General features: G+C 41.2%; 1 protein-coding gene across 1 annotated transcript in view; it reads left to right on the forward strand.

The window, feature by feature from the left end:
* The window catches only part of creb5b (cAMP responsive element binding protein 5b), a 156,845-nt gene that overhangs the window by 87,955 nt on the left and 41,290 nt on the right, over nucleotides 1-27,600 (forward strand). The window contains exon 6 of the mRNA XM_034175006.1: nucleotides 18,386-18,512. Coding sequence (XP_034030897.1) covers nucleotides 18,386-18,512 — 127 coding nt within the window. The remainder of the gene's footprint in view (nucleotides 1-18,385; nucleotides 18,513-27,600) is intronic.

Consider the following 27,600-nt stretch of genomic DNA (forward strand, 5'->3'; position numbering starts at 1 on the left):
CGATAACGTTTCTTTTAATTTAACAAAGGCACAATATTGATCATTGACATTGTTCCCGTCCCAAAATTATTTACGTAGATTCTTTCCTTTGGAAATGGCAGCCATTTTTATGCCCAAACATGGGCATTTTGCCTTAGGCTTTAATTGAGCCAGTAACCCACAGCGCCCTTGGCGCTCTAGTTTTTTTTTTTGGGGCGGGGGGGGGGGTTGCGTTGGAGCACAGTGTTTTTCCTCATCCTGCCCTGCTGCAGGTGAGTTTTCCTAAGAGACATGCACAGCTATGAATCCTTTGGAAAAAAAAACCTTCAAAGGAGCCTTTCTTCTCTGGAAAATCACAACCACTGACCTGTCTGTGTCCTCCTGTTAACAAAAACCTGCCGACCCCTGCAAAGATGACTGAGAACTGCAAGCAGCCATGTGTTAGTGCATCACGTTGCCCTGTGTTATAACATGTGAGGCGCACTTTTCTTTTTGAGAATAACTTCCTGCGCTCATTTCTTATTTTCTCTTTCACACACACACACATCTTTTACAGTCACAGTCACATCCGGTACCTATTTTAAACTAATGTTGCACAATGTTTTCATTACATGTTGGTTTTGAGTTTGAATCTTAAATTTGGTAGCCTTTCTGCTCTAATACAAGTCATTCTTATCTCTTATCTCTTCTTATATCTTATTCTTGAATGAAAGGCAGCCGCATGAACTCATCAAATATGTGGAAAATAGCGACACCACCGCACACATTAAAGGTGTTTTTAGCATGTTACCAGTACATCACAAACGAAAATAGTCAAGTCCATAAGTATTTGGACAGTGGCACAATTTTTGTGTGTGTGTGCGCGCACGTGTGGTTTAACCTCTGGAATGAAGCAATCAAAATGTATTGGAGACATTCAGTTTTTATTCAGAGAGTTTAACAAAAATATCACATTGACCGTTTGGGAACTACAGTCATTTTATCCCCCAGTATGAAATATGGGGGACAAAGAGATCAGCATGTCCATCTGTACCTCTGCCCATCTGTTTTCAATTGTTAATCAATCAATCAATCAATCAATCAATTTTTTTATATAGCGCCAAATCACAACAAACAGTTGCCCCAAGGCGCTTTATATTGTAAGGCAAGGCCATACAATAATTATGTAAAACCCCAACGGTCAAAACGACCCCCTGTGAGCAAGCACTTGGCTACAGTGGGAAGGAAAAACTCCCTTTTAACAGGAAGAAACCTCCAGCAGAACCAGGCTCAGGGAGGGGCAGTCTTCTGCTGGGACTGGTTGGGGCTGAGGGAGAGAACCAGGAAAAAGACATGCTGTGGAGGGGAGCAGAGATCGATCACTAATGATTAAATGCAGAGTGGTGCATACAGAGCAAAAAGAGAAAGAAACAGTGCATCATGGGAACCCCCCAGCAGTCTACGTCTATAGCAGCATAACTAAGGGATGGTTCAGGGTCACCTGATCCAGCCCTAACTATAAGCTTTAGCAAAAAGGAAAGTTTTAAGCCTAATCTTAAAAGTAGAGAGGGTGTCTGTCTCCCTGATCTGAATTGGGAGCTGGTTCCACAGGAGAGGAGCCTGAAAGCTGAAGGCTCTGCCTCCCATTCTACTCTTACAAACCCTAGGAACTACAAGTAAGCCTGCAGTCTGAGAGCGAAGCGCTCTATTGGGGTGATATGGTACTACGAGGTCCCTAAGATAAGATGGGACCTGATTATTCAAAACCTTATAAGTAAGAAGAAGAATTTTAAATTCTATTCTAGAATTAACAGGAAGCCAATGAAGAGAGGCCAATATGGGTGAGATATGCTCTCTCCTTCTAGTCCCCGTCAGTACTCTAGCTGCAGCATTTTGAATTAACTGAAGGCTTTTTAGGGAACTTTTAGGACAACCTGATAATAATGAATTACAATAGTCCAGCCTAGAGGAAATAAATGCATGAATTAGTTTTTCAGCATCACTCTGAGACAAGACCTTTCTGATTTTAGAGATATTGCGTAAATGCAAAAAAGCAGTCCTACATATTTGTTTAATATGCACTTTGAATGACATATCCTGATCAAAAATGACTCCAAGATTTCTCACAGTATTACTAGAGGTCAGGGTAATGCCATCCAGAGTAAGGATCTGGTTAGACACCATGTTTCTAAGATTTGTGGGGCCAAGTACAATAACTTCAGTTTTATCTGAGTTTAAAAGCAGGAAATTAGAGGTCATCCATGTCTTTATGTCTGTAAGACAATCCTGCAGTTTAGCTAATTGGTGTGTGTCCTCTGGCTTCATGGATAGATAAAGCTGGGTATCATCTGCGTAACAATGAAAATTTAAGCAATACCGTCTAATAATACTGCCTAAGGGAAGCATATATAAAGTGAATAAAATTGGTCCTAGCACAGAACCTTGTGGAACTCCATAATTAACTTTAGTCTGTGAAGAAGATTCCCCATTTACATGAACAAATTGTAATCTATTAGACAAATATGATTCAAACCACCGCAGCGCGGTGCCTTTAATACCTATGGCATGCTCTAATCTCTGTAATAAAATTTTATGGTCAACAGTATCAAAAGCAGCACTGAGGTCTAACAGAACAAGCACAGAGATGAGTCCACTGTCCGAGGCCATAAGAAGATCATTTGTAACCTTCACTAATGCTGTTTCTGTACTATGATGAATTCTAAAACCTGACTGAAACTCTTCAAATAGACCATTCCTCTGCAGATGATCAGTTAGCTGTTTTACAACTACCCTTTCAAGAATTTTTGAGAGAAAAGGAAGGTTGGAGATTGGCCTATAATTAGCTAAGATAGCTGGGTCAAGTGATGGCTTTTTAAGTAATGGTTTAATTACTGCCACCTTAAAAGCCTGTGGTACATAGCCAACTAACAAAGATAGATTGATCATATTTAAGATCGAAGCATTAAATAATGGTAGGGCTTCCTTGAGCAGCCTGGTAGGAATGGGGTCTAATAAACATGTTGATGGTTTGGATGAAGTAACTAATGAAAATAACTCAGACAGAACAATCGGAGAGAAAGAGTCTAACCAAATACCGGCATCACTGAAAGCAGCCAAAGATAACGATACGTCTTTGGGATGGTTATGAGTAATTTTTTCTCTAATAGTTAAAATTTTGTTAGCAAAGAAAGTCATGAAGTCATTACTAGTTAAAGTTAATGGAATACTCAGCTCAATAGAGCTCTGACTCTTTGTCAGCCTGGCTACAGTGCTGAAAAGAAACCTGGGGTTGTTCTTATTTTCTTCAATTAGTGATGAGTAGAAAGATGTCCTAGCTTTACGGAGGGCTTTTTTATAGAGCAACAGACTCTTTTTCCAGGCTAAGTGAAGATCTTCTAAATTAGTGAGACGCCATTTCCTCTCCAACTTACGGGTTATCTGCTTTAAGCTACGAGTTTGTGAGTTATACCACGGAGTCAGACACTTCTGATTTAAAGCTCTCTTTTTCAGAGGAGCTACAGCATCCAAAGTTGTCTTCAATGAGGATGTAAAACTATTGACGAGATACTCTAACTCCCTTACAGAGTTTAGGTAGCTACTCTGCACTGTGTTGTTATATGGCATTAGAGAACATAAAGAAGGAATCATATCCTTAAACCTAGTTACAGCGCTTTCTGAAAGACTTCTAGTGTAATGAAACTTATTCCCTACTGCTGGGTAGTCCATCAGAGTAAATGTAAATGTTATTAAGAAATGATCAGACAGAAGGGAGTTTTCAGGGAATACTGTTAAGTCTTCTATTTCCATACCATAAGTCAGAACAAGATCTAAGATATGATTAAAGTGGTGGGTGGACTCATTTACTTTTTGAGCAAAGCCAATAGAGTCTAATAATAGATTAAATGCAGTGTTGAGGCTGTCATTCTCAGCATCTGTGTGGATGTTAAAATCGCCCACTATAATTATCTTATCTGAGCTAAGCACTAAGTCAGACAAAAGGTCTGAAAATTCACAGAGAAACTCACAGTAACGACCAGGTGGACGATAGATAATAACAAATAAAACTGTTTTTTGGGACTTCCAATTTGGATGGACAAGACTAAGAGACAAGCTTTCAAATGAATTAAAGCTCTGTCTGGGTTTTTGATTAATTAATAAGCTGGAATGGAAGATTGCTGCTAATCCTCCGCCCCGGCCCGTGCTACGAGCATTCTGACAGTTAGTGTGACTCGGGGGTGTTGACTCATTTAAACTAACATATTCATCCTGCTGTAACCAGGTTTCTGTTAGGCAGAATAAATCAATATGTTGATCAATTATTATATCATTTACCAACAGGGACTTAGAAGAGAGAGACCTAATGTTTAATAGACCACATTTAACTGTTTTAGTCTGTGGTGCAGTTGAAGGTGCTATATTATTTTTTCTTTTTGAATTTTTATGCTTAAATAGATTTTTGCTGGTTATTGGTAGTCTGGGAGCAGGCACCGTCTCTACGGGGATGGGGTAATGAGGGGATGGCAGGGGGAGAGAAGCTGCAGAGAGGTGTGTAAGACTACAACTCTGCTTCCTGGTCCCAACCCTGGATAGTCACGGTTTGGAGGATTTAAGAAAATTGGCCAGATTTCTAGAAATGAGAGCTGCTCCATCCAAAGTGGGATGGATGCCGTCTCTCCTAACAAGACCAGGTTTTCCCCAGAAGCTTTGCCAATTATCTATGAAGCCCACCTCATTTTTTGGACACCACTCAGACAGCCAGCAATTCAAGGAGAACATGCGGCTAAACATGTCACTCCCGGTCCGATTGGGGAGGGGCCCAGAGAAAACTACAGAGTCCGACATTGTTTTTGCAAAGTTACACACCGATTTAATGTTAATTTTAGTGACCTCCGATTGGCGTAACCGGGTGTCATTACTGCCGACGTGAATTACAATCTTACCAAATTTACGCTTAGCCTTAGCCAGCAGTTTCAAATTTCCTTCAATGTCGCCTGCTCTGGCCCCCGGAAGACAATTGACTATGGTTGCTGGTGTCGCTAACTTCACATTTCTCAAAACAGAGTTGCCAATAACCAGAGTTTGATCCTCGGCGGGTGTGTCGTCGAGTGGGGAAAAACGGTTAGAAATGTGAACGGGTTGGCGGTGTACACGGGGCTTCTGTTTAGGGCTACGCTTCCTCCTCACAGTCACCCAGTCAGCCTGCTTTCCCGGCTGCTCGGGATCTGCCAGGGGGGAACTAACGGCGGCTAAGCTACCTTGGTCCGCACTGACTACAGGGGCCTGGCTAGCTGTAGAATTTTCCACGGTGCGGAGCCGAGTCTCCAATTCGCCCAGCCTGGCCTCCAAAGCTACGAATAAGCTACACTTATTACAAGTACCGTTACTGCTAAAGGAGGCCGAGGAATAACTAAACATTTCACACCCAGAGCAGAAAAGTGCGGGAGAGACAGGAGAAGCCGCCATGCTAAATCGGCTAAGAGCTAGTAGCTACGCTAAGCTAGCGGATTCCTAAAAACACGCAAAGTGAATAATGTGTAAATAATTTAGAGGTGATTCAGCAGAAGGAGTGCTTTAGTTAAGGCACGTAAAGATTACACTGGGAAACAAATCGTAATCTAGATAACTAGATCAATCTAACTGCGCAGATTAAACAGCTAACAGATACAGAAAAACACCGCTGTGCTCCGGAACAGGAAGTGATACAATACCGCAGTGAGAGCCAACCACCAGTAGAGGCAAGCCTCTACTGGTTAACAACACCAGTCGATTACGATGACCTTGGGGTTAATTTCAAGGATATAGAAATTCAAGATATTGTCATTGCCACCCTTGTTAGCGCGATATCTCAAGAACCAGTTGACCAGTTTCATGCATATTTAGCATAAGTGTGTACTTGAGTGATCCCTCAACACTTTGTGACACTTACTGATTTGTGGGGGCCGGCGGGATATGTCATCTCCTGATGACTGTTGTTATACATAGTCCTTCCATTTTCAGAGGCCATAAGTAATTGGACAAACTAAGCATAGGGATTGCTGTTCATACAAGTGATCACTTTTACAGCCAGTGTTCTGTAGATAATCTCAACAGTGAAACTCCAAACTGACTTAAATTATAACAACAACACCACTAACAACTGTAGAAATACAAGATTAAAACATGGTACGAACACAGTGAACAATGATTGCAGTCCACCAGATGCAAGATATTTGTTTAAAGCCCTTAAGTGAAGTGTGTGTACTGGCTGCTGGTGGATGTTGGCCTTGTTGGTTCCAGCCTGGTCTCTGTCCTCAGTAAAACAATCTCTACAAAGGAACCCTGTCTGTTTTTGATCGTTGTACAGGAAAAGAAGTCCGTCCTCTGCATCTGGTCCCTGTTCCTGGTAATTACCCACCCAAGCCACTCTGGAGGGTTTTGTGTATGTGATTGGTGAAACTGGGGAGGGTGCAAGTTTTGTCTGTTGCATCACCAGGATTTTAGTACAAGAAAACCTGTCAAGGCTTAAGTCTCCCACATTCTTTCTGGGAAGCTGTAACTGAAATTTCACATCATCTTTTTTAAAAAACTCCTCTCTTTCATTAAACCATCATGCTGTAAATGGTGGTGAAACATGAAAAAAAAATGATGCATTAAAAACTGGGTTTATTTTCCAGGTTGCGAAAAAACAGGCTGTTTTTGTTGCTTTAAATGGAAGGAGGTACTGTTCCTCACATTCCCTTTCAGAGGTGTCGTGTCATCCCTCGAGGGTGTCAGACACAGACACAGACTTACTGAGCGGGTGTTGTTCACAGAGAAGCACGAGGAAACATTAACACTGGCCCAGTAGCCTGACGCCTTTTTTAAATTTATGTATTCATTTATTTTTTGCTTTGGCCCTCTCAAGCCCATCAGGTTCATGCATACTAGCCCAGTGATGAAGCAGAGAAACTAGAAATAGTTTTACAAAGTAGCGTTAGTCTACGATGTTCAAAAATCTTTATCTTCAAGGCTCAACATTGTAACAGTACTCTCAGTCATCAGTTTCTGATTTTCAGGGGCAGATCTAGGTTCAGGTGAAGGGGGGGTTGGTTGGGATTACAAGGGGGCTCCAGGGGCATACCCCCCCCCCCCCGAAAAAAAAATGTAATTTTTAAAATATGTAGCATTTTTCCTGTATTTTAAGGCAATCGGGGAATCAAAACACTAACTGTAGTTATCATTTTTAGTGCACAATTTTATTTTAAACACTGGAAATCTGAGTAGAGTGACTTCAGTCAGACGTCCTGGACTAAAGAAAAGAAAGAAAGTCTCCCGTCCTGTGCACCAGCATGGACTCCCAAAATTTCCTGTATATTTGTATTGTCAGTTGTGTCGGTAGCAGGGCCCAAGCATATGGTCACGTGTTTGAGCCTGGTCTGCTTGAGGTTTCTTCCTCAGATCATCAGAGGGAGTTTTTCCTTACCGCTGTCCCCTCTGTGCTTGCTCTAGGGGTTGGTAAGGTTCAACCTTACTTGTGTGAAGCACTTTGAGGCAACATTGTGATTTGGCGCTCATATAAATGAAATAAACAAATAAATAAAAAGAGATTCTGCTTGGCTGCCTCTGGACAAAGTGCTGGACAATCTTGGCTGCATCTAGCTGCAAAGTAGCCTGGCAGTGATCTTTTCCATATTTTATTACACTTTTCATCAGTGGCTCAATGGGGGTCGCAACACCCCCGACCCCCCCCCCCCCCTCCAGATTTGCCACTGATTTTTGTACATTTGGTTACACAATGTTCTCAAGGACACATTGGTTACCTCACCCTGATGATTTCTTTCTTTATTTATTTTTTTAATGATGGCAAACACAAAATTCCAACCATTGCAAATTAAATTGCTTCTCTACAACACAGCCCCTTTTAATGTATGAATATACTGGCGATGCTATTTATTTATTTCAAACATGTTCAAACAGTTACTTTTCACATTTATATATGTGCAGGGTGGTACTCTGGGTATAAATGCGCAGGTGGTACCTGCGTATTTCTAAAAGTAAATATGCAGTTTATAATATTTTCTTAAAACACAACTATAAAACCTTTAATATTATAAGTTGTTTCATGCAAAAAATAATTTGCAGCAGTTAAAGTGGGGAAAAAAGATGCACACATCGAACTGTTTTAAAGTGCGATTAAAAGTTTGCTTTTACTGTCTGGCATTTTGTGATGTTATGTGGGGAAAAATCTCCTCTGGAAATAGAAATCCTGGTGTACATACCATTAAAAAAAACACACACACCTCATCATCTCATCAGGCTGCCATCATAGCAAATAAAAATCCACCAAAACATCCATTATAGTCAGAATCAACAGCATGTCATCGTTTCTCCAGTATTATTGCATCATTTTTGGACAAGGTCTAAATTCAGACAGAAATGTGCTGTTGTCGTGGTGAATACCTCATTGCACTTTCATGACTTTTCCCATGTGGAAATATTTGGATTTGCAGTGTTGCTCAGATGTCGTGTGTGCTGCTAAAGGAGTGTGATTGTGATAAATTGTAATGTTAGACAGAAACGACACGCAGTCAGCACCGTAATGGCTCTGTGTGTATGTGCAGCAATCGAACATGTCTGGAGAGTAAATGCACATATTTAGGCCTGGAAAAATACAGGTATTTATTCAGGTGGGGGAGCGTTTACTCTGCTGCACCCCCATTTGGCCATCGCTCCCTCACTGTTCACTATTACCGTAATCCTGGCTATGATGTGGTCAATTGATTACATTAACCCGTTGAACGCAGCTATCCTAAATGGTGTTTGGCTGCACTAATTTTTAAATGCTCTTGGAAATGGACTTTTATTGACTGGTGAGTCTTAGCATGCATCCTGATGATACTGATAACTACAGAATAATTGATTCCCTTCCTACAGGTTATTGATATGCTGGTGTTCCTTCTGGTGGGGTCACTGACTTGTTATGTCCACCAAGGACGTAATAAAATCATCAGCGTGTGTTCATGTATTTGTCTGTCTGACTGTTAGCAGGATTACATCAAAACTACTGCAGGGATTTTGATGAAATTTTCACCACAGATAGACATTAGGTCAAGGACGAACCCATTAAATTTTGGAGGTGATCTGGATCTGGATCCAGATTCTGGATCAAGTTTCACTTTATATAGGCTTTGAAGGATTACTTTTAGCAGGATTATGTCAAAACTATTGCACAGAGTTTGGAGGTATTTTCAACACACATACATATTAGCCCATGGAAGACTCCATTAAATTTTGGAGGTGATCTGGATTCTGGATCAAGTTTCACTTTATATAGGCTTTGAAGGATTACATCAAAACTACTTCACAGATTCTCACCAAATTTTCACCACCAATCCATATTAGGCCATGGAAGACTACCTTAAATTTTGGAGGTGATCAGGATCCGAATCCAGTTTCTGGATTAAGATTTCCCTTTATGTAGGCTTTGAAGGATTACATCAAATCTACTTCATGGATTCTCACCAGATCTGCACAACAGATAGATATTAGGGCATGGAAGAAGACTCGACTGAATTTTGGAGGTGATCCGGAGCCATATTGGCGGATGTCAGAAATCTCTGATTGCTCTTGTTCGTGTACGTGCCGCAGCTGGGAATCCATGTTGGGTGGCAGTTGTGTGAGTGGAGTCACCCTGTGCAGATGAAGTGTTCTAGGTGTTTGGATGTCTGGAGTGACTCTTTTGGGGCGGCTGTCAGTAGATTAAGTCTGGCCTGGCTTCATCTGAACATGTGATTTATTGATGTGGCTCTCAGTGTGGATAGGCTTGTTGGTCTGTGCACACTTTTGTGGTCACTGAGGGAGATTTTCAGCACAGGGCTTAAACTGCAGAAGTTTCTAAATATGATTCTCGTCATGCATGTCACTTGTGGTTGTTATGACATTCATCATCATTGTCACCGTTATTCATTCATTGTATAATATGAATTAAACACTTGTTTCAAGTCAATCCAAAACGCCTGCGATACGTCAGCTTTCAACCGCAGCATGAATACAGGTTAGAAAAAACACAGAAGCCGGGAAAAACATCTATTCTGAAATAGCACAAATGGGGAAATGGTTAAATGTGCGGTAATACTGTAAATATGCTACAACAGTCGTGCTCATACTTTATTTTTAATCTGAAGTCTTCTTAGGATGAAATGTTCATCATAATTAAAAAGTGTTATAACTCAGCCACATGGGGAACTCAGCCACATGGGGTGTGCAGCCAGTACATTCTGAGTGCCGGTCCCAAGCCCGGATAAATCAATCAATCAATCAACTTTTTTCTTATATAGCGCCAAATCACAACAAACAGTTGCCCCAAGGCGCTCCACATTGTAAGGCAAGGCCATACAATAATTATGAAAAACCCCAACGGTCAAAACGACCCCCTATGAGCAAGCACTTGGCCACAGTGGGAAGGAAAAACTCCCTTTTAACAGGAAGAAACCTCCAGCAGAACCAGGCTCAGGGAGGGGCAGTCTTCTGCTGAGACTGGTTGGGGCTGAGGGAAAGAACCAGGAAAAAGACATGCCGAGAAGGGGGGCAGAGATCGATCACTAATGATTAAATGCAGAGTGATGCATACGGAGCAAAAAGAGAAAGAAACAGTGCATCATGGGAACCCCCCCACAGTCTACGTCTAAAGCAACATAACCAAGGGATGGTCCAGGGTCACCCGATCCAGCCCTAACTATAAGCCTTAGCGAAAAGGAAAGTTTAAGCCTAATCTTAAAAGTAGAGAGGGTATCTGTCTCCCTGATCTGAATTGGGAGCTGGTTCCACAGGAGAGGAGCCTGAAAGCTGAAGGCTCTGCCTCCCATTCTACTCTTACAAACCCTAGGAACCACAAGTAAGCCCGCAGTCTGAGAGCGAAGCGCTCTAATGGGGTAATATGGTACTACGAGGTCCCTAAGATAAGATGGGACCTGATTATTCAAAACCTTATAAGTAAGAAGAAGAATTTTAAATTCTATTCTAGAATTAACAGGAAGCCAATGAAGAGAGGCCAACACGGGTGAGATATGCTCTCTCCTGCTAGTCCCCGTCAGTACTCTAGCTGCAGCATTCTGAACCAACTGAAGGCTTTTTAGGGAACTTTTAGGACAACCTGATAATAATGAATTACAATAGTCCAGCCTAGAGGAAATAAATGCATGAATTAGTTTTTCAGCATCACTCTGAGACAAGACCTTTCTGATTTTAGAGATATTGCGTAAATGCAAAAAGGCAGTCCTACATATTTGTTTAATATGCGCTTTGAATGACATATCCTGATCAAAAATGACTCCAAGATTTCTCACAGTATTACTAGAGATCAGGGAAATGCCATCCAGAGTAATGATCTGGTTAGACACCATGCTTCTAAGATTTGTGGGGCCAAGTACAATAACTTCAGTTTTATCTGAGTTTAAAAGCAGGAAATTAGAGGTCATCCATGTCTTTATGTCTGTAAGACAATCCTGCAGTTTAGCTAATTGGTGTGTATCCTCTGGCTTCATGGATAGATAAAGCTGGGTATCATCTGCGTAACAATGAAAATTTAAGCAATACCGTCTAATAATACTGCCCAAGGGAAGCATGTACAAAGTGAACAAAATTGGTCCTAGCACAGAACCTTGTGGAACTCCATAATTAACTTCAGTCTGTGAAGAAGATTCCCCATTTACATGAACAAACTGTAATCTATTAGACAAATATGATTCAAACCACCGCAGCGCAGTGCCCTTAATACCTATGACATGCTCTAATCTCTGTAATAAAATTTTATGGTCAACAGTATCAAAAGCAGCACTGAGGTCCAACAGAACAAGCACAGAGATAAGTCCACTGTCCGAAGCCATAAGAAGATCATTTGTAACCTTCACTAATGCTGTTTCTGTACTATGATGAATTCTAAAACCTGACTGAAACTCTTCAAATAGACCATTCCTCTGCAGGTGATCAGTTAGCTGTTTTACAACTACCCTCTCAAGAATCTTTGAGAGAAAAGGAAGGTTGGAGATTGGCCTATAATTAGCTAAGATAGCTGGGTCAAGTGATGGCTTTTTAAGTAATGGTTTAATTACTGTCACCTTAAGGCCTGTGGTACATAACCAACTAACAAAGATAGATTGATCATATTTAAGATTGAAGCATTAAATAATGGTAGGACTTCCTTGAGCAGCCTGGCAGGAATGGGGTCTAATAAACATGTTGATGGTTTGGATGAAGTAACTAATGAAAATAACTCAGACAGAACAATCGGAGAGAAAGAGTCTAACCAAATACCGGCATCACTGAAAGCAGCCAAAGATACGATACATCTTTGGGATGGTTATGAGTACTTTTTTTCTCTAATAGTCAAAATTTTGTTAGCAAAGAAAGTCATGAAGTCATTACTAGTTAAAGTTAATGGAATACTCAGCTCAATAGAGCTCTGACTCTTTGTCAGCCTGGCTACAGTGCTGAAAAGAAACCTGGGGTTGTTCTTATTTTCTTCAATTAGTGATGAGTAGAAAGATGTCCTAGCTTTACGGAGGGCTTTTTTATAGAGCAACAAACTCTTTTTCCAGGCTAAGTGAAGATCTTCTAAATTAGTGAGACGCCATTTCCTCTCCAACTTACGGGTTATCTGCTTTAAGCTACGAGTTTGTGAGTTATACCACGGAGTCAGACACTTCTGATTTAAAGCTCTCTTTTTCAGAGGAGCTACAGCATCCAAAGTTGTCTTCAATGAGGATGTAAAACTATTGACGAGATACTCTAAATGAGGAGGGTTGCGTCAGGAAGGGCATCCGGCGTAAAACAAGCCAACCCAACTATGCAGACTCAGAATCGAATTCCCATACCGGATTGGTCGCGGCCCGGGTTAACAACGTCCGCCACCGGTGCTATTGCCCAACAGGGTGCCGGTGGAAATTGGGATACTGCTGGGCGAAGACGACGAAGAAGAGGAGGAAAACGTTGCCACGAACAGCGGGAGAAGAAGAAAACTAGAAGGGTGGAAATGAGAGTGGGGACTTTGAATGTTGGTAGTATGACTGGTAAGGGAGAGAGCTGGCTGATATGATGGAGAGGAGAAAGGTAGACATATTGTGTGTGCAAGAGACCAAGTGGAAGGGAAGTAAGAGCAGGAGCATCGGCGGTGGGTACAAGTTGTTGTACCATGGTGACGACAGGAAGAGAAATGGTGTTGGGGTCATTTTAAAGGAAGAGTATGTTAAAAGTGTGTTGGAGGTTAAGCAAGTGTCTGACTGGGTGATGAGTGTGTAGTTGGAAATTGAAGAGGTGATGATGAATATCATCAGTGCATATGCCCCACAGGTAGGTTGTGAGATGAAGGAGAAAGAAGATTTCTGGAGTGTGTTAGATGAGGTGGTGGAGAGTGTGCCCAAGCATGAAAGAGTGGTGATAGGAGCAGACTTCAATGGGCATATTGGTGAAGGGAACAGAGGTGATGAGGAAGTAATGGGTAGATATGGTATCAAGGATAGGAATGGGGAAGGACAGATGGTAGTTGATTTTGCAAAAAGGATGGAAATGGCTGTGGTGAGTACCTACTTTAATAAAAGGGAGGAGCACAGGGTAACATATAAGAGTGGAGGAAGGTGCACACAGGTGGACTACATTCTTTATAAGAGATGCAAGCTAAAAGAAATCACAGACTGTAAGGTGGTAGCAGGAGAGAGTGTCACTAGACAGCATAGGATGGTTGTTTGTAGGATGACTTTAGAGGTAAAGAAGAAGAAGAGAGTGAGAGCTCAACAAAGGATCAGAAGGTGGAAGCTGAAGGAGGAAGACTGTTGTGTGAAATTTAGCGAGCAGGTGAGAGAAGCACTAGTTGGAGGGGAAGCAATTTTGGACAACTGGAAAAGTACTGCAGATGTGGTGAGGGAGACAGCTAGGGCAGTACTGGGTATGACATCTGGACAGTGGAAGGAAGACAAGGAGACTTGGTGGTGGAATGAAGAGGTCCAGGAAAGCATAAGGAGAAAGAGGTTGGCGAAAAAGTTTTGGGATAGTCGGAGAGATGAAGAAAGTACAGAGGAGTACAAGGAAATGCGGCATAAGGCGAGAAGAGAAGTGGCAAAAGCAAAGGAAAAGGCATATTGCGAGTTGTACAAGAAGTTGAATAGTAAGGAAGGAGAAAAGGACTTGTACCGATTGGCCAGACAAAGGGACAGAGCTGGAAAGGATGTGCAGCAGGTTAGGGTGGTAAAAGATGCACATGGTAATGTGCTGACAAGTGAGGAGTGTGTGCTGAGAAGGTGGAGCGAATATTTTGAAGAGTTGATGAATAAAGAAAATGAGCGAGAGAAAAGGCTGGATGATGTGGTGAGAGTAAATCAGGAAGTAAAAGAGATTAGCAAGGACGAAGTGAGGGCTGCTATGAAGAGGATGAAGAGTGGAAAGGCAGTTGGTCCAGATGACATTCCAATGGAGGCATGGAAATGTCTAGGAGAGATGGCATTAGAGTTTCTAACCAGATTGTTTAATAAAACCTTGGAAAGTGAGAGGATGCCTGAGGAGAGGAGACAAAGTGTGCTGGTTCCTATTTTCAAGAACAAGGGTGATGTGCAGAGCTGCAGTAACTACAGAGGCATAAAGCTGATCAGCCACAGCATGAAGTTATGGGAAAGAGTAGTAGAAGCTAGGCTTAGAAAACAGGTGAAGATCTGTGAGCAGCAATATGGTTTCATGCCGAGAAAGAGCACTACAGATGTAATGTTTGCTCTGAGAATACTGTTGGAAAAGTACAGAGAAGGACAGAAAGAGTTACATTGTGTGTTTGTGGACTTAGAAAAAGCTTATGATAGGGTGCCAAGAGAAGAGTTGTGGCATTGTATGAGGAAGTCTGGAGTGGCAGAGAAGTATGTTAGGGTAGTGCAGGACATGTACAAGAATAGTGTAACAGCGGTGAGATGCGCAGTCGGAATGACAGACTCATTCAAGGTGGAGGTGGGATTACACCAATGATCAGCTCTGAGTCCTTTCTTGTTTGCAGTGGTGATGGACAGGTTGACAGATGAGATCAGACAGGAGTCCCCATGGACTATGATGTTTGCAGATGACATTGTGATCTGTAGTGAGAGTAGAGAGCAAGTTGAGTCTAGTCTGGAGAAGTGGAGATATGCTTTGGAGAGAAGGGGAATGAAAGTCAGTAGAAGCAAGACTGAGTACATGTGTGTGAATGAGAGGGAGCCCAGTGGAATAGTGCAGTTACAAGGAGTAGAAGTGGTGAAAGTAGATGAGTTTAAATATTTGGGGTCAACTGTTCAAAGTAATGGAGAGTGTGGTAGAGAGGTGAAGAAGAGAGTGCAGGCAGGGTGGAGTGGGTGGAGAAAGGTGGCAGGAGTGATTTGTGACTGAAGAATATCAGCAAGAGTGAAGGGGAAAGTTTACAAAACAGTAGTGAGACCAGCTATGTTGTATGGTTTAGAGACAGTGGCACTAACAAAAAGACAGGAGGCAGAGCTGGAGGTGGCAGAGCTGAAGATGTTGAGATTCTCTTTGGGAGTGACAAGAATGGACAAGATTAGGAATGAACATATCAGAGGGACAGCTCAGGTGGGACGGTTTGGAGACAAAGTCAGAGAGGCGAGATTGAGATGGTTTGGACATGTGCAGAGGAGGGACCCAGGGTATATAGGGAGAAGGATGCTGAGGATGGAGCCACCAGGCAGGAGGAGAAGAGGGAGACCAAAGAGGAGGTTCATGGATGTGCTGAGAGAGGACATGCAGGTGGTTGGTGTGACAGAGGAAGATACAGAGGACAGGGTGAGATGGAAACGATTGATCTGCTGTGGCGACCCCTAACGGGAACAGCCGAAAGACAAAGAAGAAGAAGAAGAATTAAAAAGTGTTATAAAAATTCTGACTACTATGATTATGATAATCAATTGCTTCAGGATTCACACAAGCACTAATTTAATGTGTAAATTTTAATTTTTCTATTTTATATAATGATCTTGCATTTTACATGGTCTGTGTCATTGTGTTGTAGCAACAGATTTGAAATGTTTGCTCAAGATACACAACAAGAACCAAAGTATTAAATTCACAATTGCAAATAATTTTGAGTTGATTTTAACTCTCAAATCCTGAGAGTCATTGCTACCCTTGCCACCCTGGATTGGTTTTATATGGGAGGTGGAATCACTTAATTTTACCACAGAATGTCTATAATGTATGGTCAATTCGCATGGGATAACAAATTTTGATATAAATAACAGAGATGGGTGTGGCTACTCAATAAACAGGCCTGACACACCACCATTCACCCTTAAAAGCATTTCTGTGTTCTTCGCTTGGTGACCGAATGGATTCACAGTGGAGAGAACACAGAGTTTACCCACTGACATGAATGTGATGGGGAGGTGATGGTCTAGTGGTTAAGCGTTGGGCTTCAGACCAGAAGATCCTCGGTTCAAAACCCAGCCATAGTGGAAAATCACTAAGGGCACTTGGGCAAGGTCCTTAATCCCATAGCTGCTCCTGTGTGTAGTGGGCACCTTGCATGGCAGCACCCTGACATCGGTGTGTCAGTGTGAATGTGAGGCGTAATTGTAAAGAACTTTGAGCTTCTGCTGCAGATGGAAAAGTGCTATACTCGTATAAATACAGTCCATTTACCATTTCAGAGACTATAGCTGTATATCTGAATGGATTGACACTGAAAGCCTACATTCTACCAAATGCTTCCTCAAGCACCTCCTTGTTTGAGATAAACAACAAAAGACTCCTTTTCCATGGGAGATGATGTATTTACTGACATGTATTTACAGTGTTAGTATAACTTCAGGTAATTCCTACACATTGTTTTATAAAAGGTACCAGAATCTTTACCGACAAGAGTGGACAGTCCATAAAAATTACTCATGTTGCATTTGGACGGGCCTAATCCTATCCGAATAGGGCTTTAGAGTGTCATATTAACACAGTTGTTGTTAAAATGTTCACAGTTCTGTAGTTGTTTCTTAACCCTATCTAGACCAGGGGGGCTAAAAGTGCCCACACCAACTTTCATGTTGTATAATTTCTTAACAACTTATGCTAGGACTACGACACGTGGTGACTTTTCCTAAAATTTACTTACTCACTCATCTTCAACCACTTTTCCGGGTTTGGGTCACGGGGGCAACAGCTCCAGCGACTAAAATTTAGTTGGCTACAATTTGGTACCAAAAGCTTAAGTCCATCATCTTTGCCGTTTCCTTGGCAACAGTTTTCTGACAGGTATGTCTGACCCAAAATCGCCGATCCTAGTTTCATCAATGTACTTTCCATATTTTCTACTTAACATATACTTATTCCATTATATTAACATAACTTCACCTAATTTAATGTACGCTTTGTTAATTAGAACTGATTTATGTTAATTTGATGGTGTCATTATGACATCATAATTAGTAATAATAACACCAATATATTCGTAGTGATTGTGTGTTTGTACATCATGCCCTGCATATTTGGTAGTAATACATCATGTCGTTAAGGACTTAAAGTTTACTGTCATGTTATGAGAAACTGAAGCCACTTTGCCATATCTATGACATCATTTAAGGACATCATTTTGATATTTTTTGTAATTGCCATTTACAGCAGAAATTGTTGTGAACATTTAAGTGCTCTAAGGCACATAATTAGTAAAACTGAGATGCATAACCTACATTTGTAAGAAAATATTTGTAGGAAAATACATTGTGACATTTTGGGCAATGCAGTCAGATTATGATGTCATAATCATGTCATATTACATTATAATGATACCAAAATGATGCTCATGATTAAGTTTCATGTGCAGATCATCTCATGCAAATTTGGTGGTCATACACTATACCGTTCACCAGTTATGGGGGGGCGAAAGAGCTCCCCCGATCCCAGGAATCCCAAAAAAGTCCAGTCTAGATAGGGTTAACGTTGGGGTTATGAGGTTATGGGGTTATGTTTTTGTTTGTTTGCTATGTCTGTAGTAGTACTATGAACTGTCCCTAAACATTTACTCGGTTAAGAACCAAACAGTGTTAAAGAATGTTGCGTTTGAACTTATTCACACTAATTAGGAGTTATCTTAACCCAATCAAGAGCTTATTGCTTGGAGCCGCTGAGAATGATATAAACACAGGAAATGTGTTCATTTTAACACTTTGAACGCTGAATTAACACTGAGGATTTTTGCTGTATATGGATGGATCAGTGCTCTGATATCTGTTTGCCAGGGCTATGAGATGTAATTTATGACTGCTGTCTCCTGCCATGTGTATAATCGTGAAATAAGGACTTTTACACAGTAATGCACGATCTAAGATTGGACAGCATCACGCCTGCTGGTCAGTTTTGACCTGATGTGACTGAACATGTTCTATTGTGCACATGCACACTTGTTTATGTTATGCATTGATGCAGTGCTCAGCGCTTGTGTTTGTGTGTGCTTGTGTGCACTCAGGCCTGTCCCCGGCTCTCTGTCCTCGCTGCTGCATCTACGGAACAGACAGAGACAGCCTCTGCCAGCCTCCATGCCTGGAACCCTGCCAGACCCGACCATGCCTGGCTCCTCCGCCGTGCTCATGCCCGTAAGTAGTGACCTTTAATTGGAGTAAGCAGGTGAAGATGAATGAGTGATGATGACTAATTCATTGTTAAAAATGTAATCTGTAAATTAATCCAAATATCACAGTATTAAAGTAACATAGATTTGTGTTACTTTAATATTGTTTTCATACTTGTGAATACCTCAGTGACAGATGCATGTAAGAGAAAAGACCTTGTATTCTATTTTGTAAGACAACAGAACAAAGAAGCATGATATTATGAAAGACAATAAAACTATTAAATGGGATGATTCCCTTTATCTGCAAAAAAGTTTGAATTCCATGGACTTCTATGAAATTTACATTCACACTCATTCCATGTCTGTCAGGCCGTAGTGCAGAGAGCGCACAGCATTTTTAGTTGAAGTCAGAATGAACAGTTTTTAGCTTACAATTAAAAGTGCTGCAGGCAACATGCCAGAATGGAATCTCCTGAAGACCTAAACCTTCCAATAATTCAGGCATTTACATGTGAGATCCATCTCAACCAGTAGTTGAATCAGGTGTACCTTACGTGCATGGCATATGAACCACCGATGGTCAGTGAAGACATTCTGCAACACTGAGAATGACTTTTCACAATGATCAGTGGATGCAAGTTTCATTACAGTCCCAACACCAGGCATGGCTGGCTTAATCTTGTGCTGCTTTGTCAGGAGATTTTGTGTTCTTCATGTTTGCATGCTGCTTCCACCCGCATGCTTTGTATATGCAGACACCTTTGGTCACCAGAAAACCTCTCGCTTCTAAGTTCGTCCCCTGAATACCAATATGTGGGTGCACTTGCTTCTTAAAGGGAATAACACATGACATTCTGATTGGTTTATTCATGTGATGCCCAAAACACACCCATGGCTATCTTTACACCCAGTGGCTTAACAATACAAGGCCTTAAATGTCTTCATGCAATGAATTCCCAGTCAAGTTCCAATCAGCTTTTACATGCTACAATTTGATAATGGGTTATGCTTTTTGTGAAGCCATTTGTACATGTTTGTGTTGTCACAAGCACTACATAATAATGAAAAGGGGCTCTTTCAGTTCTGAAACTGCTAAAGCAGCTTTAGTGAAAGAGTAGGATGCTGATGTACATAACAGCATTCGCTGTGGTGCCATTGAAACACCACTTGTATATTTGTGTAATTAACAAAGTAGTTCATTAAAATTTTGATTGTAAAAGTATAACTTAAAAAAAAAAACTGAATGAGTTTAAATGTATGAGCAATGCGATTCCATAGTTTTATTGTTAACTGTATGGAAAGGGTGATGTTTTTGTATTCTGACTGCATAACATCTTTTTAAGTATTCTGGTAGACGTCTTATTCTTAAAGCCCTCCTTACACATAGCAAGAATGTGCAGGAACCATGCCCGACACTGCAAATATTGCCATAATCTGACGCAGTCTGGAGGAAAAGAGGCATGGTCAGCAGTGTCAGAACGCATCCGGAGTACCTCATCCACACCTGCACGATGGCATCCAAAGCGCATGTAGACAACAGGTAGATGACACAGACTGCTGTCAGACTGAAGACTGCCTGATGTCCAAACATCTGAATGGCAAACGCAGAGGGAGCTCTGTGCGGGTGTGTGTGTGTGGCGCACGTGTGCCCCACGTACGCGTGTGGTGCTTAAATTATCAGTCAGACATGTGTCTGTGTGTATGCATAACGCTGCATGAGCCACTAAGCGCGTGCTCAGGGCGCACACGTGCGAGCGCAGAGCGCGCGTGCACGTGTGTGCCACTGGGCAGCTTTGCTGAAAATTTGCTGGCAGTGGGCCTTGCTGTCCCATGCGTCAGACGGAGCCTTTCCAGTAAACTTTAATTTCTTTTTTCTTTTTTTGCTCACTTCAGGAGCACAACACAACTCTGGATACCGCGATGGTTGGATTATCACATGGGATTTATTTTTGCGTGGTTCATTCCAGCACACAGCAGCCAGGTGAGAGGAATTTAACCACAGGCTGCGGTCTCGGCTCCATGTACACATCTGTGCTGTGAAACACTCATGGACTGCTGTTGGAGGTGAGATTCATGTTTATTAATGCTGTCATGGCCTGACAGAACAATTCCATGTCATATCTCCTACAGATGTAGAAGGTGATCATATATTTCAGCGATGACATCCGTTCAGCTCCGAGCTTGATGTGTGCAATGACACATTACTGCACATGGAGAGGGACAGCTGCCCGTGTTATATACAGTTATGATGGAGACAATAGTTTACATTATTCACGTTGCCCATGGGAAGGAATGGACAAATATCTGTCCTCTATGGAGGTCTATTGTGGATTTAACAGCCAGTTCAGATTTGTGGTGGAGCGCACACAGTAGGGCACGGTGCTTTCAGTTTGATAGCCGCTGTTCACATTCACTGTGCATGTTAATAATTCATAATTATTATCATGATGAAGCGTCCCACATACATTTCAACATAACACGGGGGGGTGTACAGTATTATACGTGGCACATGGATCAGCGCCCAGAGGGTTTTGAACATGTGCATCACACTAGGGGCCCCTGGCTGATTTTGACCAACTGTGTGGACTCTTGCAGATGGTTGTCAGAACATTTTGGAACTGAAACCGACACTTTCCGGATGTGCGCCGATTCATCATTTTGACTCCGTTCTGTGTGATTCTGGCTATGTGTGATGGGGGTATAAGCATATATAAGTATAAATGGACACACACACACACTGAGGAAAATGTGCATTAATTTCCAAATTTAGATGTTTCCAATCACATAAAAAAAAAAAAATTAAGACCATTTATCAAGCTGGCCATCTCCTCCAGATGTGAATAATGAACATCTGGGTTTAAAATTTATTATGAAAGATTAACATGATCCATATTGTGAAACGGGGAATGATAACAACCGACAGACAGCTCAGATCAGGGTCCGAATGATACAACATATGTTCTCATTGTAACACAAGACAGCCTGTGATTATTGCACGAGAGGGAGGGGGAGAAAAAAACTCTCCCATGTTTATTAAATTAAGAGCTAAGCGATTTTGAGAAAGATTGACGGTTCAAGGAAAGGGGTGCAGGTTTGGGTGATATTTTCACACAAAACACACTTAGTGCAATTAAGGCTGTGTGTCAGGCTTGAGACCCGACTCTCTGTGGACAGGAGCGTGTGAGGGAAGGTGGGGGGGGGGGGGGGTGTCAAGCAAAAGGGGCTCTTCCCCACAGAGAACAGAACACCACCTGGAGTTCAGCAGCTGGGAGGCCACACACTCACACGCAGCGTTCACATGCTCACACAAAGGTCTCCTCTTTCCTACACATGCTGTACTCACATCGTCACCTCACACGGGTGACCTCTCACCCCTGTCAGCTTACCCAGCTGATTTCCTCATATTCAGGTCTCAGCTGTGATACATGACTGCTCTGACCAGGTTTGGTCATAAATGAGCGGAAACCAACTGAAGATTCTAATCAATGAATGCAAATAGCTGACACCTACGCCCGTCGTGTTCACCTTATTAACACACCGTATACTAGAGCCCGTTACCGTACACAGGTCTGACGCCTAATTCCGATTCACACTCATCACACTTATCAGAGACACACACCCCTTTTGCACCAGCTTCCTGTGTTAAGTCCCTCGGTGCTGGCTTCCTGTTTTGGGCCTGCTCCAGTTTTATTCACACAGAGCTGTGCACAGAACATACTGTCATGAAATCAACCTTTAAGTTTGTCCCTTTAGCAGTGTTGCAGAAAGATGACTCACATATGTTAATTACTAGAAATAAAAAGTTGCTCCATTTTGAGATGTGCAAACACATTTATTGGTCCCACTTGCAGGTTTAGTGAGTTCACACACACACACACACACACACACACACACACACACACACACACACACACACACACCACACACACACACACACACACACAGTGGTGTGAAAAAGTGTTTGCCTCCTTGAGCTTTCATGTGTAGAAACTTTTTAGGACATCAAAAAACAAAACAAAAATTCAGGATTTGTATATTAAAATCCCCAAAAAATATGCCCTTTAAACTCACAGTGAAACGTAATCTCTACATCATGAATTAAAAGAAATAAAAATCTAAAAGTGATAAAAAAAATTTTGTTGTGCATTTTTTTGATGTCCTAATGTAAAAGCTCAAAGGGGCAAACACTTTTTCACACCACTGTGTGTGTGTTTGTATACAGTTGTGTATATATACAGTAATGTTCAGAATAATAGTAGTGCTATGTGACTAAAAAGATTAATCCAGGTTTTGAGTATATTTCTTATTGTTACATGGGAAACAAGGTACCAGTAGATTCAATAGATTCTCACAAATCCAACAAGACCGAGCATTCATGATATGCACACTCTTATGGCTATAAAATTGAGCTATTAGTAAAAAAGTAGAAAAGGGGATGTTCACAATAATAGTAGTGTGGCATTCAGTCAGTGAGTTCGTCAATTTTGTGGCACAAACAGGTGTGAATCAGCTGTCCCCTATTTAAGGATGAAGCCAGCACCTGTTGAACATGTTTTCTCTTTGAAAGCCTGAGGAAAATGGGACGTTCAAGACACTGTTCAGAAGAACAGAGTAGTTTGATTAAAAAGTCGATTGGAGAGGGGAAAACTTATACGCAGGTGCAAAAAATTATAGGCCGTTCATCTACCATGATCTCCAATGCTTTAAAATGGACAAAAAAACCAGAGACGTGTGGAAGAAAACGAAAAACAACCATCAAATGGATAGAAGAATAACCAGAATGGCAAAGGCTCACCCATTGATCAGCTCCAGGATGATCAAAGACAGTCTGGAGTTACCTGTAAGTGCTGTGGCAGTTAGAAGATGCCATTGTGAAGCTAATTTATTTGTAAGAATCCCCCACAAAGTCCCTCTGTTAAATAAAAGACATGTGCAGAAGAGGTTACAGTTTGCCAAAGAACACATCAACTGGCCTAAAGAGAAATGGAGGAATATTTTGTGGACTGATAAGAGTAAAATTGTTCTTTTTGGGTCCAAGGGCCGCAGACAGTTGTGAGACGACCCCCAAACTCTGAATTCAAGCCCACAGTTCACAGTGAAGACAGTGAAGCATGGTGGTGCCAGCATCATGATATGGGCATGTTTCTCCTACTGTGGTGTTGGGCCTATATATCACATACCAGGTATCATGGATCAGTTTGGATATGTCAAAATGCTTGAAGAGGTCACGTTGCCTTATGCTGAAGATGACATGCCCTTGAAATGGGTGTTTCAACAAGACAATGACCCCAAGCACACTAGTAAACGAGCAAAATCTTGGTTCCAAACCAACAAAATTAATGCCTCGCAGATGTGAAAAAATCATGAAAAACTGTGGTTATACAACTAAATACTAGTTTAGTGATTCACAGGATTGCTAAAAAGACCAGTTTGAACATAACAGTTTTGAGTTTGTAGCGTCAAAAGCAGATGCTACTATTATTGTGAACACCCCCTTTTCTACTTTTTTTTTACTAATAGCCCAATTTCATAGCACTAAGAGTGTGCATATCATGAATGCTTGGTCTTGTTGGATTTGTGAGAATCTACTGAATCTACTGGTACCTTGTTTCCCATGTAACAGTAAGAAATATACTCAAAACCTGGATTAATCTTTTTAGTCACATAGCACTACTGTATATATATATATATATATATATATATATATATATGCTGAAAAATTAATTGGAAAAATCTTTTCCATCTTGCCACGTAGAAGAAAATATAAAAAAGATTCTGAATCTTTATTTGGATCCAGTTCTACAGCAACATCAAATGGATTCCTACCCTTCATAAGATTATTCCACTTGGAGATCAGCTGAAACAAACAAAAGCTTCACTTAAACATCTTCACAGAGGCAGTTATGGAGCCCTTCGTGATATTAGGCAAATAAAATTGGCTTTCATGATTATGAATACCATTTAGTTAATTTCTCTCCCTTTTATTGTATGATGTGATTATCACTCAGACTACATTGAATAAAGCACTCTGCCGGTCATAAACCAATGGCTCGTTGGCTTCATGCAGCCAACCAGGTTCAGGCTCCTGATATAAATGCTGCAGTGTCCTATGGTAATTTTTCCTTCAGCTCTATTAATTATAGATCAGGTAGCTCAGTGGGATAAGTAGCTGGCCTATATAGACCAGGGTTGATTCCCTTGATCTGCATTCTCTGAGTCCACCCAGCTGTAAAAATGTACCAGTCTTGGCTGGTGAAGTAACCTGTATCAGACTGGGGGCATGTCCAGGGGGACATGTAGACTCTCATCCATGTTACACTATAGAATCCTGGGATGGATGAGCACCGCCTCCGATGGGCCTCAGGACTACAGTTCTATAGATGGTAATTTTATTAATCCCAAAGGTAAATTTGAGTTACAGCAACTCAGCACTGCAAATATGTAAACATGAAAGTGGAGAAGCACAATAAAAGGTAGTGAAACGAAATACACCCAGATGTAAAAGAACGGTTCATTGATTATCAAATACTGATCTCGTGCTGTTTAAAACAATTAGTTAATAAACAAATAATTGCCTATTCCATGTGTTGTGTGAATATAACAGCTCTTTTAGTCTCCTAATGGCCCAGGGACAGAAAACATTTTAAATCTGTCCGTATTACTTCCATGTTACTTCATTACTGTTAATGGTTACTAATTGGTAACTTTATTTCAGTGTGTTATGGGAAAAATTTGGTTTTATTTCATGGTAAAATTTCTTGTTTTAATAATAACAATAATAGGCAGCAGGGTGGCCTAGTGGTTAGCATGATTGCCTCACAGTGAGAAGGTCCTGGGATTGCTCCCCTCCTGGTCCTTTCTGTGTGGTGTTTGCATGTTCTCTTCGTGTTCGCTTGGGTTGCCTCTGCTCTGGCTTCCTCCCACTTCCAAAGACATGCAGGTTGGATGAATTGGTGATTACAAACTGACCGTAGGTGATACGATACGATACGATACGATACGATACACTTTATTGTCCCTTCTGGGAAATTTGTCTTGGACTCCAAGAGCTCCACATGTACATCTGCAGGTGTGAGTGAAATAGTGAATGTGTTTGTCTGTCTATATGTGGCCCTGCAACAGACTGGCAACCTGTGCAGAGTGCACCCTGCCTCTCGTCCAGTGACCACTGGGAGGATCGCTGCAGGCTCCAGGTCCCCTGTGACCCTTCATTGAAATAGTGGGGTTTAAAAAATGACTGATAATAATAATAATACTCCAAATCAAAAGAAGCTGGGATGGAATAGGATATGCAAATTAAAAGACTTTGGTTTCATTGCAGACAGTACGAACCCAATATATTTCAGGTTTTCTGTTGTGAACTTTATTTAATTTGTTAATATACCCCCATTACTGCATTTAAGACCTGCAACACATTCCAAAAAAGTTGGAAGCTAAAGCATTTCCCACTTTAATATTTCCATTCCTTCTCTTAACATTTAAAAGCTTCTTTGCCATTGAGGATCCGAAATGATGAATCTTTTCAAATGTTGTTTTCCTCCCATTCTTTCTGCAACATGTGTTAAGGTGTGCAACAATACATGTTCATCGTTGTTGCTTTTTTTTTTTTTTCAAAATTCTCTACACATTCTCTATTAGAGATATGTCAGGACTGCAGGCAGGTCAGTCCAGTGTCTGTACCCTCTCCTCTGCAGCCATCCTTTCGTAATGTGTGCAGCATGTGGTTTTGTATTGTCTGTTGAAAAATGCTTGACGTCCCTGGAAAAGATGTTGTCTTGAAGGCAGCATATTTGCTTTAAAATCTCAGTGTACTAAAATCCTTTCTAGTTTTTCTTTGGGAAATATTGTATTTAAATATTTCAATAATTTTCTCACATATTTATTGACATAGTGGAGATCCTCTGCCCATTTTTTTCTCCTGAAAGAGTCAGCCTTTCATGAATATCACTTTGTACCAAATTGTGATTACAGTCACTTGCTGACATTGCCTGTTTGAAATAACACCTTTTTTATTTGCCTCATTGCCAGCCCTAAATTGACCTGTCACATTTTTTGGAATGTGTTGCAGGCCAGAAATGCAAGAATAGATGTATATTTAAAAATTAAATAAATTTGACCACACAAAACATGAAATATGTTGGGTTTATGATGGGGAGGTGATGGTCTAGTGGTTAAGCGTTGGGCTTGAGACCAGAGGATCCTCAGTTCAAATCCCAGCCTGACCGGAAAATCACTAAGGGACCTTGGGCAAGGTCCTTAATCCCCTAATTGCTCCCGGTGTGTAATGCCTTGTATGGCGACACCCTCACATCGGGGTGAATGTGAGGCATTATTGTAAAGTGCTTTGAGCATCTGATGCAGATGGAAAAGGGCTATATAAATGCAGTCCATTTTAAATGCAGTTCATTTAATCTGCAATGAAATAGAAGTCAAGGTAAATGTATGAATTTGCAGGGCTTTTTTTAATTTCCCAGGTTTTTCAGATTTGTTGTTGTTCGATAACTTGTGTGCATCTTAGGTTGTTAAGCAAAAACAAACAAATACTGAGTGACTACATCCTGTGCTGTTTCTATGGTTTTTTTATGCCATTTGTGCATTTGCTTGTTTGGTGAGCAGTATACAGTATTTCATATTGACATGAATACATGTCAAAGATAATTTGGTGAAGATCTAGGTCTTGGATGAAGGAAGAGTTGTTTAAATTTTGGTGCAGATCTGGGAGAAGGGGTGGCTCTTGTCTTTGATCCTGATTATAGGATTAAAGCAAACCAGTTCTAATGTGAGTCACCATGATCAAAGTCAGCAATCAACCTCAAAATTCACTCCCAAGAGGAGTTGTCAGGGTGACCAAGTTCCAATAAGGATAAGAAAGATCAGGGATCAGTATCAATGGCCAGGAGCACAATCAAAGAAGAGTGATCAGGATCACAGATCAGGAGTAAAAAAATGAGTGATCAGGGTCAGCAATTACGCTTAAAGAATGTTCAAGTAAAAGTCAAAAGAATTATCATCTCAAAACAAAAAAGTCCTCTGTTTACAGAGGACTGTTGGGCCTTGGCAGAAACATGTGATCTCTGATTGCCTTTCTAGATTTATATTAATCTCTTGGT

The sequence above is a fragment of the Thalassophryne amazonica genome, chromosome 7 (genome assembly GCF_902500255.1).
Source record: "Thalassophryne amazonica chromosome 7, fThaAma1.1, whole genome shotgun sequence".
Classification (NCBI taxonomy): Eukaryota; Metazoa; Chordata; class Actinopteri; order Batrachoidiformes; family Batrachoididae; genus Thalassophryne; species Thalassophryne amazonica.